Consider the following 22,258-nt stretch of genomic DNA (forward strand, 5'->3'; position numbering starts at 1 on the left):
GGTGGTAATCCATTAAGTACGGAAGAGGTAATCAGGGACCCAAGTTGACAGTAACCTCTCATTTGACATTCACATTGCCAAAGTGGTTAAGAAGACCTTCTATATTGCCCACCTTAGCATGAAGGGATTCACATCTAGATCAAGAGAGGTCATTGTGCCCCTGTACTCTTCTCTTATCAGGCCCATGATTGAGTACAATGCCCCATTTGGGATGTATCTTACCAGACACCTGCAGCAGTTGGAAAGACCCCAAAAGTTCCTCACCAAGAGGATAAAGGGTCTCAAACATATGTCATATGCTGCCCGGCTGAAGAAACTCCAGCTCTATTCAGTCGCACACCGCCTACTCAGAGGTGATCTATGCCTGACATACAAGGCCATGTCCAATCCGGAATTAATGGACATGCTCCACCTCAGAAAATCCAAATCCATCAGAGCCACGAGAGCAAGAGATTTGAACCTCATCACAGAAATAAATAGGACGTGCTGGAGGAACAGATTCATAATCCAGAGGCTCCCTACACTCTGGAACAGAATCCCAGTCCATGTTAGGCAGAGCCCCTCACTAACTCTCTTCAAGAGAAATCTTGACGAGTGGATGGGAGATCGTAGGTTTACCCCGGGGTTCATCTCTGTGTCATTACTAGACAGAGGCACAGTAAACTAAACCCTAAATGGGCGTAGTATTCTCATCCTAAGGGGTGGCGAAAGCCACACACACTCTGGCTAGGCTTATAAATGCCCTAGGGCAGATAGCCTAGTAGGAACCTATGAACACATAAATTGAAATGATATACCTACTTTTCAACAGCCGTTACATTCATTTTCAAAGCTTGTAGATTGAAAGCATACCTCTCAACTGTCCAGATTTTTTGCATCATAGTTTGTATGATCCTCCTAAATTTGTAATTTTGATAATCGCGGAGGATTGAAATCACTAAATACTGACAGGCATTTGGATTTCAAAAGTCATAACCTCTGGAAAATGCAAGTTAACTCAAAAACTGTTATTCTACCAACTGATTACATAAGCATAAACACACACACAAATTGAAATGACATACTTACTTTTCAATAGCCGTTACATTCATTTTCAAAGCTTGTAGATTGAAAGCATACCTCACAACTGCCCAGATTTTTTGCATCATAGTTTGTATGATCCTCCTAAATTTGTAGTTTTGATAATCGTGGAGGATTGAAATCACTAAATACTGACAGGCATTTGGATTTTAAAAGTCATAACCTCTGGAAAATGCATGTCAACTCAAAAACTGGTATTCTACCAATTGACTACATAAACACAAACACACATAAATTGAAATGATATACCTACTTTTCAATAGCCGTTACATTCATTTTCAAAGCTTGTAGATTGAAAGCATACCGCTCAACGGTACAGATTTTTTGCATTATAGTTTGTATGATCCTCCAAAATTTGTAGTTTTGATAATCGCGGAGGATTGAAATCACTAAATACTGACAGGCATTTGGATTTCAAAAGTCATAACCTCTGGAAAATGCATGTTAACTCAAAAACTGTTATTCTACAAACTTTCTAAGATTATAAGAGCACCAACATTTCAAATCTGCCCCCAATGGTTTCTTCTCAAGTACAAAATGCAGCCTTCGCGTTGTGAATAATGGCTTATTTGCAAGTCGCTTATCAAATTATTCTTTATTTAAAAAAATCAGTCCCCTCAAGGCTGTACTAACGAAGGAATTGTGTGAGATCTTATTTTAAACATCTAACACGGGTAGACACGATTTAGCAGACAGTACCGACTAATATAGGGCCTGAATCAGACAATGACGCAATTTTTGGAAATAAAAACAGGAAGTAACGCGATGTTTTAACACTGTAGTTATATGTCAAAACACTACGAAGTGTCATGGTATGTCAGCATCAACGTAAGAGGATTAAACCTTAAGTAAGTGATGTTTTGTTTATATGGAGTAAGCTTGCAAACTTAGTGGAAAGAAAAACTGTTTTAACGAGAAGTCATTTATTTCTTCGTATAAGCATTTTTTGTTATGAATTGGTAGTAATGCAATAGTTCAGTACTAGGCAGTCATGTGTGACAAGGCATTTTTACTCTTCTTCTACCACTTTGTTTTTAGTGACTGGCCCAAGGGGAGAGACAGGTGATTCTTCTGAGCGGCAGGCTACTGTTCTGGTCATTAATAAAGTGCACCGGAGTAAAATTAGAATTTAGTGTTATCATCTAATAAAGCGGTATAGTACGGGTCCTGTATATGGAAATCAGCAGTAGAGAGAATGCTTTGTATAGTTTATAATTGCTAAACGTCACTAATTCATATTGATTTTGTTAGTGTAACCAAGAGCCAAGTATTTCTTGGTATTATGAAGTTAGTACAGGGACATGATAAACATTAGTAGCCAAGAAGCCATGGCTATTGAAGTTTTTTTTTTTTTTTACTTATTTCAAGCTGTAGACAACTATTAGTAGTTGAACCTACCTCTTATAGTGCTTGCATGGAAGACACGGCTGAGTAACAAGCCATGCAGATTATCCACTGACAAGGTGAATATTCATTGTTGCGCACAAGATGAACATGAAGTAATTTACAGTGGCACACTTTGCAAATGTAATTCTTAATCTACAGTAGGTATGAAACACAATTTTGTATTGGAAAATGGCTTTGTACTAGAACATTACCCCACCGCGATTTTTGCGTAGGAATGGGTGTGTCCTACACGATTGACAAGGCTGAGTGACAAGCCCGGCTGCCATGCACATTATATAATGACATTGTGAATACTCAATTCTTTGACCGTTTTTAACACAGGTCATCCTTAGAGTTACCACAACTTTTAGTACACAAAATGTAAAACACAGATTAAATAAATGTATCCTAATTTTCTATATTTATAAGTGCACTGTCGACAAGCACCACATGCCCTGGGTGGCTGACTTGCTTTGTCACTTTGCACTTACCCTACAACACAGTACGCGGTTAAGAAGGGGGTCAGAAGGGCAGTATGCACGCACAGGAGCGGCCTTAGGTCAGTTGGTGCCCTAGGCAAAAGGCCTCCACGGTGCCCCTATCCTGGTCTACCCACTCAAATGAATACTGAAAAAAGTGCCCCTGCTAGAGTGGCACCCTAGGCGGCCACCTAGTTGGCCTATGCCTAAGGCCAGCTATGTGCATGCAGTATCCACAGGTTCCCGTTTTGCAATCCATGCCCATAACCCGTAGACCCTCCCACCTTTCTTTGGTATAATGTGCAGTAATTGCTTTTGTAGGGGATGCCCTGGAACCCCCCCCCCCCACCTTTCTTTAAAGATTTTTCTGGAGATAAAGCAACAAGTAATATTCTGAGGCAGTGGAGGCAATGAATAAATTTAATAAATGCAATAAAAAGACCTCCCAGAAAGGTCGCCACCCGCACCTTTACAGAATAGGTATTTTAAGTCTATGTAATAGTTTTAACACGTGCATATTATGTGGCTCTGTCCTTGTGCAAACCCAGACTGAAACTTGTATTTCGCTCCTATTTCAACCCTACCCCTCCCTCTTGCCTCCAAAACTTATTTCTCTCCTCTTGTTTTATTCTTAGTAATTTGATAGGATTTGGGAACTTTGTTCTTTCTGCAATTGCCCTGGTGCTGTCTAGTGCATTTGCTTGTTTATGTCTGTTCTAGCTTTTGCCTAAATGTTTTCTAGTCGCTGTTTGTTAGTCCCATTTGCTTTTCTCATTTTACCTATGTTACTATGGTACTGTTGCTTTATTACTTTATTTTACTTGTTTGCTTTTGTTATATTGTTATTCTTATGCTTGGAGATTTTCTCCCCGGGCCTCTACTGAAAATGGACATGTATCCAGTTAGACTAGCCCGGTCAACAAATGTAAAATAAAATAAAAATAAATAAAATGTGTTCGCACCCCTCCCCCTTAAAGAATTGTAATTCTCAGCGTAATACTTTTTCATATATGTAGCATATTCTGTTAGTTTGAATAGGTAAATCTGTTTGAATCAGTATAACATTTGTAAGTCCACGGTCTGCCAAATTATTTAGTGTAAGATGTAATAAATATATCGAAGTTTTTGATCACTGCAAATTGGAAATCTTGGTACCAGCAAATAAGAGAGAAAAGGCTTTGCACTGAAATAATTACAATGTTTAGCATACTCATTTTTCTGAGGATTGTTTTGCCATTGTTTATTCAAAGCAATTTTCAAAATAAGCTGAGGAGTGCTGGGTGGGGCTTGGGAGGTCCTTGCTACTGCACATCTGGTGGGGTAATGTTTTAATGCAAGTCCTGGAAGTCATTACCCTACCAATGTTTCCACAGAGGAAATCTGTGGAGGATGCAAAACACTATTTTCAAGTAACTGCAACAGTGAATTACTTCAAGAAATGCACACCCCCGTCTTTTTTTTTTTTTTTTTTTTTTTACTATAATTTTGCGCAGTAATTGCTTTAGCAGGGGGGCAAGCCCCCCCTGCACCCCCCACTTTTGTTAACATATTTCTGGCGATAAAGCAACAAGCAATAATCTGAGGCAGTGGGACAATTCTTCTTTCGGCTTTTTCCCGGTTAGGGGTCGCCACAGCAGATCACCTGTCCGCTCATGATTGGCAGTGGAGTTTTACAGTGCCGAGTTGCCAGCCCGGTGCCCAACCTTCCACAGAAGGCACACACATGCACACTCTCACACCTATGGCCAATTTAGTGTCCAATCCACCTACAGCATGTCTTTGGGATGTGGGAGGAAACCGGTGCACCCGGAGGAAACCCACGCGACCACAGGGAGAACATGTAGACTCCACACAGAAGGCAGTGGGACAATAAATACATTAAATAAATGCAATAGGAAAAACCTCCCAGAAAGGTTGCCACCCGCACCCCGCAGCTTTACAGAACTGTAATTTTAAGTCTGTGTAATAGTTTGTATACATGCAGCATATTATGTGTTCGCACCCCTCACCCTTTAAAGAATTGTAATTTTTAAGTGTAATAGTTTGCTTTCTATAAATGCAGCATTTTCTGTTTGTTTGAATAGGTAGTAGAAAACATCAAAGCTTTTGATCTCTGGAAATTGGACTACTGTCGTGTCACAATCATGGTACCAGGAAATAAGGGTGAAAAGGGTTTTATTAAAATAATTGCAATGCTTTCTATATTCGTTTTGCAGATGATGGTTTTCCGATGTTTATTCAAAGCACTTTAAATGTTATGCTCAGAGCAGTGGGTGGGGTATTAGGCGATCCTTGATACTGCGCATCTGGTTTTTCTAATACAAAACTGTGCTTACCTGTGTTGTGCTCAGGGGTGTTGCCATAATATTTTTATACTCGAACCTAATGTTTTAGCTCCCACCAACCATGTATCATTTTTAAAATGTACTCAACCTTGAAAATGCTACCCCCAGTTATATAGAAAGGCGGCATGTTATTTTCAGTTGTTATCCCATAAAAAGCTATTTTATATGTGCATGCATTTAAAAGAAGCATTCTTTGTATAAACATTTTTTAAAAAAAGTTTTGTGTTTTGAGTGTTGATGTTTCTAAGAGATGCCCAGAAAAAAATTACTTAGAGTATGCCTAGCTACACCCTTGGTTGTGTTTGTATGTTTAGTTTACCCATTGAGTCATAATAGTACCTTGCACTGTCCAAACCACAGTGGGGAAACAAAGGCCCCAAATCATGGTCATTTTACTCTACTTCATTTAAAGTTAATGGGACAGAACAACAGGCTTTTCATTAACATGCATTTTTAGAATAACAGTAATTGTGAAACTCTAATGTATGGCATTATTCACTGTATGTAATCTTTGGTGATTTGCCATCAGGGATCTGGGGACCCAGGTTGACAGTAACCTTTCGTTTGACACTCATGTTGCCAAAGTAGTTAGGAAAACCTTCTACATTGCCCACCTGATCATGAAGGGATTCACATCTAGATCTAGGGAGGTCATCATCCCCCTGTACTCATCATTCATTAGACCTATGATTGAGTACAATGCTCCATTCGGAATGTATCTGACCCAACACCTGCAGCAGCTGGAAAGGCCCCAAAAGTTCCTCACCAAAAGGATAAAGGGTCTCAAAAATATGTCTTATGCTGCCAGACTGAAAGAACTCCAGCTCTATTCAGTCGCATACCGCTTGCTCAGAGGTGACCTGTGCCTGACATATAAGGCCATGTCAAACCCAGATTTGATAAATATGCTTCACCTCAAAAAATCTAGATCCCTCAGAACCACAAGGGCGGGAGACTTAAACCTTGACACGGTTATTAATAGAACGTGCTGGAGGGACAGATTCATCACCCAGAGACTCCCTATGCTGTGGAACAAAATCCCGGTACATGTGGGGCAGAGCACCTCGCTGGCCTTGTTCAAGAGGAATCTTGACCAATGGATGGGAGATCGCAGATATACCCCAGGGATTACTTCAGTGTCACTGCGTGACAGAGGCACAGCAAAATAATAGGCATAGTTTTCTTCAAACTAAAGGGGTGGCGAAAGCCACATAACTATGGGCTAGGCTTATAAATGCCCTTGGGCAGATAGCCTAGTATGAACCTATGAAAAAACTATTTTTTTCTGAGGAACAAGGCCATTAGGACACTATACAAAGTCATGAACAATTGAGTTGTTCATAAGCTGTGTGTGTGTGTGTGTGTGTGTGTGTGTGTGTGTGTGTGTGTGTGTGTATATATATATATATATATATATATATATATATATATATATATATATATATATATATATATGTATATGTGTATATATATATATATATATATATATATATATATATATATATATATATATATATATATATAATTTCTTTTTTTAATTCTTGTGATGGCATTCACATTTCTAACTTCCGAAGTGACGCATGCTTATGTATATAAACGTCTGTGACATTTCCTTGTCTGTTTTATTTATTTACTAGCTGTACCCGGCCACGCGTTGCTGTGGCTCAGTCTGGTTAAATGGAAAAGAAAGAAAAGAGGGCACGTTTCTAATATGCTTAATTTCACAATGCTTGTGGGTATACAATATTTTTTGTTCCATTGTCTGTGCAGATATAGAGATTGTCTGGTTTGCTGACTCTAGAACACGCAACATATAATTTTTTATTTTATTTATTTTACATTTGTTGACCGGGCTAGTCTAGCTGGACATATATCCGTTTTCAGTAGAGGCCCGGGGAGAAAAGCTCCAAAATACAGGCAGTAAGCAACCATTTACAATCAAAAAAAAAAAGAGAGAATAGCAAGAAAAAATACAGAATGGTACAATGGTAAGCATGAGTAAGACTAAGAGGAAAAAAAAAAGAAAAACAGAAACAGAGTAGTCAACCCAAGACCATAATTAACAAATATAAATGAAACAGCTGGTTAAAAAAACAGAGATTTCAGATATGCAGGATGTCCAATAATTGTCCATGTGAGAGGCAATCCGTGTGTAGATCTAAACTGCACAATTCTAAAGATTGGCCCTGAGCTTTGTTGATGGTGATTGCAAACGCCAATCGAATTGGGAATTGCAATCTCTTAAATTGAAATGGCATATCCGTTGGAATCATAGGAATGTGAGGAATGAGGACATCTTCACCTTTGAAAGGTCCTGTCAAGATTGTTGCTTCTATGCCGTTGCTCATTAATTTTTTTTTACTGCAAGCCGCGTGCCGTTGCAAAGCTTTGGCTGGTTGATGTTTCGCAACATAATTGGCACGCCGATTTTCAATTGCAGTACATGTGGTGGCATCCCTGGCAGATCAAGTGAATTCAAAAATTCTGTTGGATAATTAACCGCTTCATCTGCTTCCACAACAGTGTCGACAGACTTGTATGTGACTGCCTCGCTTTGAATGTTAGACTGAATAATATTGTTAAGTTCGTAGACGTCTTTGTTCTTGGCCACAAGAATAGCTCGTTCAGTCAGCCAATTGTGATTCTTATAATTGGTTTGAATATTGGGAAATACTTTTTCAACCAATTCTTCTTTTGATGTCACAAATTGCAGAAGTTGAGGCAATGAAATTCGTCCTGAGGTCAGATCAACCGGCACCTTTCCGTTCCCAATTTCCAGCAATTGATGTGAGAATATCTCAGCTGATCGATCGTTTTGCAGCTGGACACGCATATTTCTAGTTTACTTGGTGGTGACACGTAAAGACATTAAGAGTATTTCGGGCAAGTATTTCAGGCAAGCATTTATTTCGTCCACTGGTGTCGATCGAGGAGAACGAAGCAGATCTGACGCTGCAGAACACGATCGCCGTGCTCGCAACCGTGCATCCTCAAGTCTGGCTGCACGTCGCTCTGCTGCTTCCTCTGCATGTATTTGAGCCATTCTTTGTCTGTTTCGCTTGTTCGCTGATGCCCATTCTTCCTCAGTTTAATTTGCAATTACTCGTCGCACTACTTCTGCTCCGCGAGTACGACTACCTAAGTTTGATTTTCTGCGAGGCATTATTTGAATGAACTAAAGCGGATCAATTGCACTGAAAAAGAAGAAAGAAAGTTATAACAAAAACATATAAAATTGCACATTTTTATACAAATATATAGAATCCATAGTAGGTATATAAAAACATGCGCGTATTCGAATGCAACGTGTGACATGTATATAAAAATATGCTCTTATTCAAATGCAACATTGTGTGAAAATTTTAAAGCAATCTGTGAATAACTTTCGGAGATTTAAGATTTTGAACAAACTAACATTTACATTTTTATTTATATAGATTTATTTTGTTACCCAGGTTAACCTGCAAGACACAAGTGCTTCTTTTTAGGATTGACCTGGAACATTATGTGGTAAAGTGACTCACCCAGAGTTATGCAGTAGATAAATGGAGCCCGAGGGAATCAACTGTGGAGTTACAGAAAGGGGCTTCTTAGTAGCAAAGTGTCTTAATCATGTATGCTAAACTGCTAGATGCATGCTAAAGTCAGTGATCATGATGTTGTGGCAGCTATCCTTACTGTAGTTTAGCTTGCCAAGTTTAAATCACAGTTGTATTTTGTGAAATGCGTGTAGATACTGCTGGCTGTTGGGAGGTTATATTACTATTTAGAATGTTGAGACCATGTTATGCAAACATTAAGGATCCCTCTCTGTGGCTGGGAAGTTCCATTACTGTTTAGAAAGCTTAACTTAAATTTAGCAAATGAAGCCACATTGTATCCTGCCAACAATTTTCCAGGGTAAACACATGCTTAGAAACCAGTTTAATTTTTTTCCTTGTGTGGAATTAATTGTGTCATAGCATAGTTCCTGAGAAGTATATGTTGGTTACTTATATTTGGCTACTGTCATGACATACTTTAATTTAGTCTCAGTGAAGCCTTTGAATTTGGTAACTTGATGTTTATTCGTAGATAGTTAGACAGCACTTGCTCCTGTAAATCGGCTCATAGTATAGTATTCGTGTTTACTTATTAACACATACCTTGAATTTTGGTATTATGTTTGCTGATACAAGTGCTTATTCAGTTCTTTTTTTATTTATACTTTAACTGGATAAGTGAACTAGTCCAGGGACCCTTTTCAGCAGTGACTGTGGTGACCATGGCAAAGAAAGTAGTGACAAACAAAAAATTGCACCAAGGAGTGCAAAGAAAAAATTGTCATTAAAGATTGCATGTACAATGCATAGCCAAGGTGTGATTGTGAAAAAAAAAAAATTATTTAAAGAGCACACACTACTAATACTCAAGTATACAAAGTAAACTTCATTATAAAGTACTGAATTGTATGAAAGCATATTACACAGCTCACAGCACTGTAAGATGTTATTACAATGTGTGACTACCCTTCACTGGGCCAGTGATCAAGGAGCCTGAATCCTCACCACTGACACTGGAGAGGGATGTTCACTTGGAATACAAATGGATACACTCAGTATTTCCAGATGCAGACTTCTCTGCATCAAGCACAATTTCCCTTGAGCATACAGGGAACACACTCAGTCTGGGGTCTGGATCTCTGTCTGTCACCCTCAAGGTCTCCAATAAAACTACCCACTGGTACAGCTATAGGGGTCTGTCCTCGACCAGAGTTTCCAAGCCAAGTCCTCCAGCACCCTCTCTGTGAACCCAGTGCTCTGTGTCCCTGCTCCAAGTGACTGACATACACACCTAGGAAAGGCTGGCTCAGATTACCTGCTGTGCCCTCTTCTGCCCAGAGTATAAGGCAGTTATCACTGCCACTAGACACTCCACAGTCAGCTACTCTAAAGCCCTTAACAAAGGGTGCCCAGTTATACTGTGCAATATTAATACTAATCCAAATGGTAATGGTTGACCAAGACAGCTAGGCCTTCTAGAGTGGCCCACACATTGTCACCAAATAAATAGAAACACTCTCAAAGGTGAAATACTTTCTAAATGGGACCAGCCACAATAAAAGTTTAAATATATTTAATTATAAATAAAAGGGCATGAAAATGCTGAATGTATATTTACAGTAAACCACAGAGTTCAAATCACAGGAAATATTGACAATAACATTGATGGACATACTCTAGACATCGTTTGTCTTTATTTGTCAAACTAAGCGTCGCTGACTGAATGTAGGAGAATTGCTATTCCCTACTTACTTAACAGAGCAAGGCAGATGATGTGGTGAATGGTCCTTCTTGCTGTCAGGCCCAAGACGGAATACTCAATACTGGGAGATTTCCTATTGTAATGTCTAAAAACGCAATTTTCAAGATGGCTGGCAGAATGACCTCATCTGATCACCTGACTCTAGGTTCTTACAGTATCCCCCTTTGAATCTGAGACAGGAAGTTGGCATAGACGGCTATGATGCACATCGAAATGTTTATGGCAGTGTCCTGGAGCCATAAAACAATTACAGTACTTCCCCTCTTCTTTACAGAGGCGATTTAAACAATGGTTTCTTCCAGCACTACCGTCTCTGGTCCTATTCATCACTGTGGGATGCCATTTTAATGGTTTAACAGCTCAAAGATACCCACACCTCCAGGTTGGTGGCACAGCACGAAGCATCAGAGACTATCCATGTGCAACTAACAGTGGGTAAAACTGCCTTCCAGTTTATAGCGTGCTACAGACCACCCTCCCAAACCCAGGAACCCCACTCGGCCTTCCTGAGAATACTGGAAAATATGAAGGTCTCTCCAAACACCATTATATTGGGCGACTTCAACTTCCCAAACATAGACTGGGAGCATTACTCTAGCTCCAACACCCTAGCCCAAAGGTTCCTAGAATTTATAAACTCAAATGCTATGGAACAACTTGTTACCACTCCCACATGAGGGGAAAACGTACTGGACCTGATCACCAACATGGGGGCTCTATGCTCCAGACCAGAAGTGTATCCCTCTCTGGTAAGATCAGACCATAAACTAATCTCACTGGATATTCACATCCCGACCCCACCCCCTGCCCAGAAAACCACAGTGAAAAACTTCTCTAAAGCAAATTTCACACTCCTCAAAACCGAGGTGGAATCCTTCCAAGCCCCCAGGCCTGTGGAAAATACGTCCCAGACCACAGAATCCTTTATAAATGCATTCTATGAACACCTTCAGGAATGCATGGATCATGCAATCCCAAATAAAACCAAGACCCAATCCTCCAAAGGCAGGCGTCCTGTCTGGTGGACCCCAGCCATAAACAAACTATACAATAGAAGGAGGAAGCTACTACATGATAGAGCAAAATCCCAAAAAGGGAAGGCATCTCTGATTAGTATTAGCAAAAAACTACGGGCACTCATAAAATCATCTAAGGCCAGCTTCGAGAGAAAAATTGCACAGGACACTAAGGATAATCACAAGGCTTTCTTTAGTTATGTTAGGAACCTGGGTGGGAATTCCCAGATATGCTCAGAATTAGTCCAAAATGACAAAAAATACACCGAACCCACAGACATTGCCAACATCCTAGCTGACAGGTTCAGCGCAACCCCCACCAAAAGGGCAAATATCTATCCCAGCAGAGTGCTGCCCCCCTGACATCTCAGATGCTCAGGTAAGAGCCGCCCTCTCCAAAGCAAAAAACACAGCATCAATGGGACCAGACGGTGTCCCGGGCTGCGTCCTACATGAACTCCAAGAAGAGCTAAACCCAAACATAAAGCTACTGTTCAGCCTCAGCCTTACTACAGGATATGTACCCAAAGAGTGGCGTACAGCAACAGTGGTGCTCTCCACAAAGGTGGTGCCTCAACGGATCCTAGAAACTTATCGCCCCATAAGTCTGACAAGCTTGGTCTGCAAAGCTATGGAAAGGATCATCATGGGCCTCCTAAATAAAGATATTGGGGACCTACAGACACGGGATCCTACCCAGTTCTGCTTTAAGGGCAGATCCTGCCTCTTAAACCTGGTCGATTTCTTTGAAACAGTCACCAAGGCCATTGATGTGGGGAAGGTGGTCCACACAGCCTACCTGGACCTCGCAAAAGCCTTTGATACAATACCCCACTCGGGCATTATAGATAAGCTCACTAGCTTAAATATAAACCCCTATGTCACTAAATGGGTTGCAAACTGGCTCAAGGACAGAACCCACATGGTTAGAATTGCTGGAACCATGTCAGACTCCAGACCAGTTACAAATGGCGTCCCACAAGGCTCAGTCCTGGGACCTCTCTTGTTCGGTATATATTTCTCGGAGGTACAGGCCAACACAGAAGGACTGTGGCTGACCAAGTTCACAGATGACTGCAAACTAGGCGCCATAATCGACTCTCCAGCCGACAAGTATCCTCCAAAAGGGCCTCATAGAAACAGACAACTGGTGCCAGAGCCATGGCCTCAAGCTAAACGCCAAAAAGTGTATAGTCATCCCCTTTGGCAAAAACAAAGTGCCCACAAATTACCACATAGGTGGTAATCCATTAAGTATGGAAGAAGTAATTAGGGACCTGGGGACCCAAGTTGATAGCAATCTCTCATTTGAAAACCACGTGGCCAAAATGGTTAGAAAAACATTTTATATAGCCCACCTAATCATGAAGGGATTCACATCTAGATCAGGGGAGGTTATCATGCCTCATTATGCATCTAATTGAGTACAATGTCCCTTTTGGGATGTACCTTACCAGACACCAGCAGCAACTGGAAAGACCCCAAAAGTACCTCACCAAGAGGATCAAAGGGCTCAAACAGATGCCATATGCTGCCCGGTTAAAGAAACTCCAGCTCTACTCAGTGGCATACCGCCTGCTCAGAGGCGATCTGTGCCTGACGTACAAAGCCATGTCCAACCCGGAATTAATGGACATGCTGCACCTCAGAAAATCCAAATCCCATAGAGCTACGCGCTCGAGAGACTTGAACCTCAGCACTGAAATAAATAGGACATGCTGGAGGGACAGATTCATAACCCAGAGGCTCCCTTCACTCTGGAATAAAATCCCAGTCCAGGTTAGGCAGAGTCCCTCATTGACTCTCTTCAAGAGGAATCTTGATGAGTGGATGGGAGAGCGTAGGTTTACCCCGGGTATCACTTCTGTGTCACTGTTAGACAGAGGCACAGTATACTAACCTCGAAAAAGGGCATAGCAAAATTCATTTAAAATGAGTGGCGAAAGCCAAACACACTCTGGCTAGGCTTATAAATGCCCTAGGGCAGATAACCTAGTATGAACCTATGAACCTATTTACATTTCCCTTATTTTTCTTAAAGTAAGCTAGCTGGTTAACCTGTGCCCTTCCCATGTCCTTTGCTAACATATATACATACAGGGCCCACTGTTGATACATTTTTTCAACACTAGCAACTTTACAAGTACATTTTGATATGTAAATGCCATACATTTCTAACACATTTGCAGCATAAGCATCTGTACAAATCAGTTTGATATTTAAATGCCATACAGCTCCAATACATTTGTAACACAAACATCTTGTACACATCAGTTTCATATTCAAAGGATATCCTTATTTACAAAATTACAGCTAGCTATGCTGGCACTAACCCATATCATCACACAGTGTAATGGACTAGGAATGATCTTATGAATGTTGCTTGGCTGTGCAAAAAAAAGGGTGGGGATGATACTTTGCTTAAAAATGGTCGCCATTGCTATTCCTCCTACCTCTACCATTACATCAGCATGTCTGGCAATTCTTGATCCACCTCCAGAATTTTTTAATCCCTTCAAAGCATTCCACAAATGCCATCCAACTACTTGCATGAACAAACTAAACTAGTAGTAGTAGGTGTTAGCCTGGTTGCAGTTCAACTAATATAGGACCTGTCGTAATGGATATGCACTTTCCCAGTTTCTCCACAGCCATGTGGACACCTTGAGACAATGTAGCAATTGTTTAATGTTCATTGACAACCACTTAAGCCTTAAAGAAGCAGATGCAGTGTGTGTGAGAGACTTGTATACACAGTTTCACTGGAGACAAAGCTCTCACATGCAGGCACTCATGGCAACAACCAGATTGTCAGAAACACACATGCTGCACCCAGCACACATATTATGCACCTCGCACATAAGACTGATATATACTGTGGTTGGTACTTAAATGCAATGTTCCCAAAGTCCTTCCAGATACTCCACTTGTAAAAATCTCCCCAACAAACACCAAAGCAGTCTAGAAAAACAACACCCAACACTACAGCAAGTGAAAAGTCCTCTGTTTAAGTCCCATAAAGAAAGCCAACAAACTACCCAGGACTCTAATCACAGGGGACTCGACTGTGCAATATACTGATGCCTCTCACCAGGCTGAACAAGGAGAAACTAAAGGTCAGTTGTTTATCAGGAGCCAGGATCTGACAAGTTATACACACACACACACACACACACACACACACACACACACACACACACAAGCCATTGCACCACAGGTACCAGTATGATTCAGCCATAGTCCGTTGTAGGTGTAAATGACCTGAGATGTACCTCCTTGGACTTTATGGAGAGAGACATTATGGAGCTCTCAACCTGTCGTATGCTGGAAGTGCCATGCATTGAGCAGCATTTTACCTCCAAGGATAATGCCACAGTACGAACAGAAGATGATTGACTTTTAATAACTGACTTGGCTTCTGATGCCATTCTAGGGGGGATACAGTATTTGTCAGCATAGGAGAATATGGTCAGCAGACCATGTTCCATTGCGAAGGATGGTGTGCATCTGTTCCCACTAGACTTTTGAATATTGGCAAAAAACATGGTCTTCCCCCATGGAGCCTTGTTAGGCAATGCCAAATTAACAAACCTTCCAACATAGCGAAATCTATCCAAAGCAATCTAAAGGTATTACTGCTCAATGCCAAGAGTCTAAACAAGAAGTTGCACTCCCTGTAAGTTCTTCTCACCTTAGAGAATGCATTCATCTATGCAGTTACTGAGATCTTGCTTAAACCCTTGTAGAGTACCCTGGTGGTACAAGGCTTCAGTACTTTCCAGACATTTAGACCAGCAACTGCCAGGCAGGGGTCAAAGGATACGTAACAAGCATACTTCAAGGGTGGTTAAATGGGATGATGCATTGGAGTTTCTCCACATAGAAATTATCATATAGGTTATCCTTCATGACCCAGGAAACCCATATCTTCTGCTGAAGACGCTCTCCATTCAGTCGAATGCATGTTAAATAACCCTCCATAGTCTGGGAATCCTACACAACCCCAAATTTTCATTCACAAATATGCCTGGACTTTAACACAAGCATTCTAGACCATATAGTGCACATATGGATCTTGTACTTAAAAATATGGGAGAATGCTACACCCCTTCATATTGTGTCCCCTCTGAGGTCAGGCCAAAAAGCTGTCTTCTTTGAGGTAAGAGTCAGTTCTGTAACCCCAGGAACTATTCCAAAATAAACTACCTCTTTTATTAAGTGATATCCTGTCAAAATTTCAAGCCCCTCCAAACTCAGATAACACAGCAGCATATGCAGAACTGTTCACAGAAATTCTGTATAACCATGGCAGTAAGTAAAACAAGCACAAATGAAACTTAAAAAAAAAAAAAACCCTGGTGGAATCCAATAATACATGGGTTGTATAATAAAAGGAAAAAAAATAGTCTTAACTAATCTTGGGAAGTTTAACACCCAAAAAGATGAAAACTGCCTCGTCAAGATGAATAGACAGCTAAGAGGGCAAATTTAGGAACAACAGGCAATTTTGAGGTTAAGATAGCTTTCCAAGCCAAAGACAACCATAAGGTACTTTTTAGCTGTGTTCAAAACCTTAAAGGCAACATTCAACAGTGTGCTGAACTTATTGTAAATGGAGCCAGAGTGTAAATGGAGCCAGAAGTTGTAACAAATCTGCTGACTGACAAAATTCAGCTCCACCCCCATCCAACTGCCCTCAAGGAAATAAAATCAGATATAACCTCACTAAATATCAGTAGGTAGCAGGTCCTAAATGTGCTCTCTAAAGCCAAAAGCATAGCCTCGATAAGCCCTGATAATATCCTAAGATGCCTCCTAAGCAATCTGAAATATGACCTGTCAGGGCCACTGCAGTCATTTTTCTGCACATGGGTGGACCTTGAACAGATTGCAAACCCATTAGTCTTACTAGTCTCATCTGCAAAGCCATGGAAATAATTATCATATAAACAAATAATGATATAGGAAATCTACAGACATTGGACCCAACCCAGTTTGGTTTCGTCAAAGGCAGGTCATGCTAACTAAACATTGAGTACAACTTTGAGAAGTTCTCCAAGGCAATGGACGAGGGCATAATGGTGCATACTGCCTACCTTGACCTGCCTAAGGTGTTTGATACAATACCCAACTCACGCATTGTTAATGAACTCAAGGAATTAGGCATAAACATACTTGATAGCTAAATGGCTGACAGGTAGGACCCAAGAAGTTAGGATTGGGGAGAGTACCTCCACTAAGAAGCCTGTATCAGCAAAGTTCTTCAGGGCACTGTGTTTGGTCTACTGCTCTTTGGCATCTGCTTCTTGGAAGTCAAAGCCAGTGTCAAGGGCATCTGGTTGACAAAGTTTGTAGATAAGTTAAAACTAGGTGATGCCAATTAATCCCCTAGAGACAAACATCTTGCAGGAAGTTTTAGCACAGACAGATGACTGGTGCCAAAGTCATGGCTTAAAATTCACTGCCAAGAAATGCATAATATACCTGTTGGGATGTTGGCCATTCCAGGAACCTCACTGATAAAACACCCCTAAAAGTCGACACAGTAGTCAGGGACTTGGGGGACATGTATGTATTTAGTAACCTGACTTTTGACCAGCATGCATTAAAGATGGTAAAAAAATCATTCTGCGTCACTTTACTTTTAAGTAAAGGCATGGCATCCAGGTTCATGGAGGTCATCATGCCACTTTATGCATCCTTCTTCAGACCTATCATTGAGTATAATGCCCCCTGCAGTATGTACCTGACTAAGCACATGCAACAACTGAAACACTCAAAGGTTCATCACAAGTAGAATATAGGGCGTAAACAAAATTTCCTTTGCAGATAGTCTGAGTCCTTTCTTTGTACTCCGTTTCCTACACACTATTGAGGGGTGCTCTATGCTAGGCAGACCATGGTCTGATAGGCCTTTTGCATATTTGCAAAATGACCATCGTTAGAACTTCTGGATCCATGGACTTAAATTTTGCTTATGTCATAAGTGGGGTTTGTTGGAGGGACAGTTATGTCTCAGAGAATTCTCATTCTCTGGAGGAGGCTACCCATCCATGTGAAGCAAAGCCCTTCCCTAACCCTGTTCAAGCATAACCTGGACCAGTGAATGGGAAACTGGAAATTCACCCCTGATATGGCCATATGTCTCTGGACAGAGTCCGTAGTTAAATCATGTCCTAGCTAACATATGCCTCCTTAAAATAACCTCTAAATCATGGGAGACATTTGGGTTGCGTGGCTAGGCTTGTAAAAGCCTCAGTGGTTGATAGCTTGCTATATATGTATGAACCATTACAAAATTGCATAAAACAGTATGTAAGTATTTGCATCAATACTCATGTTTCCAGCTTGCATATTGATATTTTATTAGTAAGAGTTATACTTCATACGTAAAGATTCTGCTACACCTCTTCAAACTCGGAACACCTATACCTGTAATGGCCCACACTGTATGTAGAGACAGAGAAGCAAACCTTGGACCAGCATACATCAAATGTTGTGGACACACATTTCTTCAAAAAAGCATCTAAGAATGCTAGCATTTGCACATATTACTGGCCCAAGTATCAGCAACAGAGCTAAAGAAATGCATGCTTGGGTGCATTAATATCTCTCTGATGTACTGACATGCCAATGGTGGATTGAGCCACATATTTCTACTAAAGAAATCACAGCACTGGGTTTTCCAGAATTTTGTGGAAAAAAACAAAAAACAAAACCCGTATGCACATGAAACACCAGTAGTGAAAGTTTAACGTCCACTGTACTTGTTCAAGCTTTTTATGTTGGCCAAACTTCAATATCCTTTAAATTTTGTATTCAAGAATATCTTTGTGACAGCAGATGTCAAAAAGTTAATAATGCATTGTTTAAACATACACTTAAACATCATGCAGCCAGATTTAGTTTTATTGGTATTTATAAACTTGTTTGCAATTTGCCAAATAAGTTGGGATGGTATGATTTATTCACATACAGGGAATGGAAATGGATTATTAAGCTGGGTGCATTTTTTTTTCATCCTGGACTTAATGAGTATTAGTAAAAATTATTTACATATATTTCTTGTTTGTATATCATACATTTCTAATGAAATATTTTTTGGGGGGGTCGTATTGAATCTGTATTGGTCACTTTAAATAGGTCTTTCACTTTTGGTGAATGTTTTATATATAACCATGAATGTATGATGTTGCATCCTTTTTTTAATTCCATTTTATGCTTTTGTACTGAAGAAAATGTAAAATGTGACGTTGAAAACAGTCTAGTGACCTCACCTGGATCCTTTGAATAAAATTACTTTTGTGGAATTTATTGCTGGTGTTCATGTAGTTTGTTTTACAAAAAAAAAAAAAACACCCTTTATGTTTCTCAGTGTATGTGAACAAGATCAGAGACAGTACAAAACAAGTTAGACAGTCCAGATTCATTAAAAGTTTTAGGGGACAGCTCCACATTTGTGAAATGGGTAACCTAATTTGAAAAAAAATGTGTAGCTGCCAAATGAAGGCATGGTTGGGCAGAATCTGTAGGTGACTAGTTCTGTGGGGGTGAGTGTGATAGGGATGAACCATGCTAAGCGTGAAATTAACTTATCTCAGACATGGTGGACTAATTTTTCTCAGAGGGGTGTAGTTATCTGGAGTTAAAAAGCACATAGTCCTGTTAACTAAATTGCGTTTGGTTAAGTTGATGACATTTCTAGCTTTTACAGGGATTATTGGTGATGCATGTCCTTAAAAAAAAAATTCTTATTGAGTTCAGATGATCTAGAGAATTTGTGCCATATCTGAAGTCTTCCTATTGGCATGATTGTAGTGAGGGTTGTCTGTGTACAAGATTATTATTTTGGGACGGAGATCCTTTTTAGATCCGTTTCTGTCTGGATTTCTAAGATGTAACAGAATGGAGGGAACTATGGACAGGGTGCTAAATGATCTTTTGGTAAAGAGGCAGAGTTTGCATTCTTTGTTAGTCCTGTTTGACCTCTTCAACATGTGATACAGTTTTACAAAACTTGTTAGGTTGATTTTAAGTCATATTGTAGGCTGCTAAGACGCTGTCCGGTTCGATTCTCAGCTAGAGCGTCTTCTGTGTCGAGACATGTGTGAATGGGCGTACCTTCGTTGAAGGTTGTGCGTCACGGCTGGTAACGCGACACGTAAAAATCAACTACCAATCATTAGCAGACCGGAGTTCCGCTGTGGTGACCCCTAATCGGGAAAAGCTGAAAGACATACAACATTGTTGGCTGCTGCCTTCCATCCTTGCCTGGTTTGCTTCTTACCTTATGGGCTGAACACACAGGGGTAGCTTCTGGGATTACTTCATTTTCTTACATTCTGACTTGTGTTGTCCCACAGACTGTTTTGGGCTGTTTCTTCTTTTTTGTATGCACTTCCACCTTGGAAATTTACCAGAGGGCACAGTTTTCGGCATCATTTTATGCTGATAACTCTCTTTCCCTAAGATCTGTCTTTTGTCTTTGGTGTCTTTTCAAGAATATGTGCATGGCACCCTCAACTGAGTAAATGTAGTTATGTCGAGCTTAACCCAGCTAAGACTGAAGTCGTAGCCATAACTATGTTACACTGCATCCAAATAACTCTGTAATAGCCCAGTTGACTTTTGGGTATGTGTAATCGGTTCTATATTATAACGGCGAATGCTTAAAATAGCGAACGCTGTATAATCGACCCTAAAACATCAAAATGGCAAAATGCTGAGCACACGGATCAGCGTTTTTTTTTGTTTTTCCCCAGGGAAAAAAAATCGCTGCTCCATTAAAAAAAAAAAAACACACACACACACACACACACAAAATAAAAACACCACCCAGTGGAGGAAATGGCAAAATCCTGAAAACTGCCCAGTGATTTTTTTTTTCTCCTGGGGGGTGGGGGGATTGCTGTTCGTGTGTTCGGGATTTCGCCATTTCGATTAAAAAGGTTCGACTACACGGCGTTCGCTGATTTAATAGGGAACAGTGTAATCTTGGTGTCATTTTTGATGACTGACGCTGTGAAAACAGATGTCATCTGTACTTAAATTCTGTTAACATTTTAGGTGTACTACCCAGATTAAATACCTTGTTCTACCATAAGACCTAACGACTCTGGTACCATAAGACCTAATGACTGTGGTACATGTTCTGGTCTTGTCTTAACTAGACTACTGCAGAGCCTTTTACTTGGTGTGGCCTGAATGTGGACTTGATGAAATGCAGGTAGTATAGAACTCTGCAGCACAGTTTTTTGAAACGAGCTTGCAGTTGTTGCCAGAATGCATACGTGAGACCTACACTGACTCGCCATTAGAGCTCTTAATTTGTTCAGGATTCAACTCACGTTTTTTTTTCTGCTTTATTTGGCTTGGGTCCATCCTCCTTGCAAGAAATGCTAGTGCCTTTTAACAAGCTTAGACCCTCTGCTCAGCCTCTCTTGGGGTATTAGTAGTAACACACACACACACACACACACACACATACTCACACTGCCTGCCAAGATTCAGACACTTTGTTAGTCCTGTGGCCTTTTTGTCCCTATACACAGGAGTGAGAGCTGACTGAGAGGAGCTGTTTAGTTAGCCGTGAGGGTTTGCTTTTTTGTTATGGACCCTTTAGCCCCAGAAATTGACCAGTGAGTGTGAGAAAGGGCGTATCACTTTCTCTTGCAAGTGATGTAACCCCTCAAGACTGCCCTACTCTCATTGATTTTAGCACTCCTGTGGGGTCTCTACTTGGTACCTGGGATTCAACCACAATGAGCCATAGGCATGCACTCCCACATCCTTCCCCTTGTTAAGGTGAGATAGCAAAACTATATCGCCCCCCCCCCCCTCCCAACTTGCAGCTGAGATACTGATCAAAGATTGATCATCTGGATTGTAGTCAGGTCTTTATCCCTGTGTTTCATTTGATCTGTGTGATCCTTTTCCTTTTGTTTAATGCTTCTGTAGAATTTTCAACCCCAATTGCTTCAGGACTGCTGTTCCTTGGAAGAATCTTGGAGGTTGCTAAAGACCCACCTTTTCACAAAATTATTCTGTATGATTTTTATCTAGTTTGTCTCTTAATCATTTTTTGTCTTGGCTGTGTTTGTTTTCATGTATTCCTCTATCCCCCTAATCTATGGGAATTACCCTGTGGCTACCTAGCATGTATGTCATTGACTTATGTTTTCATTCCACAAGAGCCAGGCATCCCCAGATTGGATGAGAGCCTGATGGCCCATTCATTACCCAAAAAGCAATAGTTGGGTGGTAAAGAGTTGACTAGTTTACTAATCCTGCAGACTACCCTAATTCTCACCCCTTTGGGTGGCTTGCAGACTCTGCAGTTGCTGCTGCTCGGAAACCAGAATGCTTTGCTGCCACACATGCCTCTTTGGTGAAGTGGCACACCGATAATGCAGCATAAGCCTGACTAGTATCTTCTGCAGGTGATAATGCACCCTTTGGGAGGTGTTGCCAAGGCAGAGAGGTGAACTACCCTCCCTTTCCCAAGAATGGGTGATCCGACATAATTTGCTTACTTCCATCTGACTGGCCAGCCCCCTCCAGTGCTGCTTCTGCTAATCAAACCTAAAAGCAGTGGTTGGCTGTGTCATAATTTTGCTTTTGTATATTTTTATGTATTGATTTGTTTTAC

At 40.6% G+C, this 22,258-nt stretch overlaps 1 protein-coding gene across 5 annotated transcripts in view; it reads left to right on the forward strand.

Moving 5' to 3' along the window:
* Positions 1 to 1,650: 1,650 nt before the first annotated feature.
* Positions 1,651 to 22,258, forward strand: part of NUB1 (negative regulator of ubiquitin like proteins 1) — a gene marked incomplete in the record, with an annotated part of 1,333,835 nt that continues 1,313,227 nt past the window's right edge. For 2 of the 5 annotated variants that reach the window (XM_044066898.1, XM_044066904.1), the window contains 2 exon segments: positions 1,651 to 1,928; positions 5,030 to 5,108. In XM_044066898.1, the coding sequence (XP_043922833.1) occupies positions 5,090 to 5,108 (19 nt within the window). 5 annotated transcript variants of the gene reach the window in all.

Source organism: Protopterus annectens, chromosome 3.part1 (assembly GCF_019279795.1).
Source record: "Protopterus annectens isolate FY-2018-M chromosome 3.part1, PAN1.0, whole genome shotgun sequence".
NCBI lineage: Eukaryota > Metazoa > Chordata > Ceratodontiformes > Protopteridae > Protopterus > Protopterus annectens.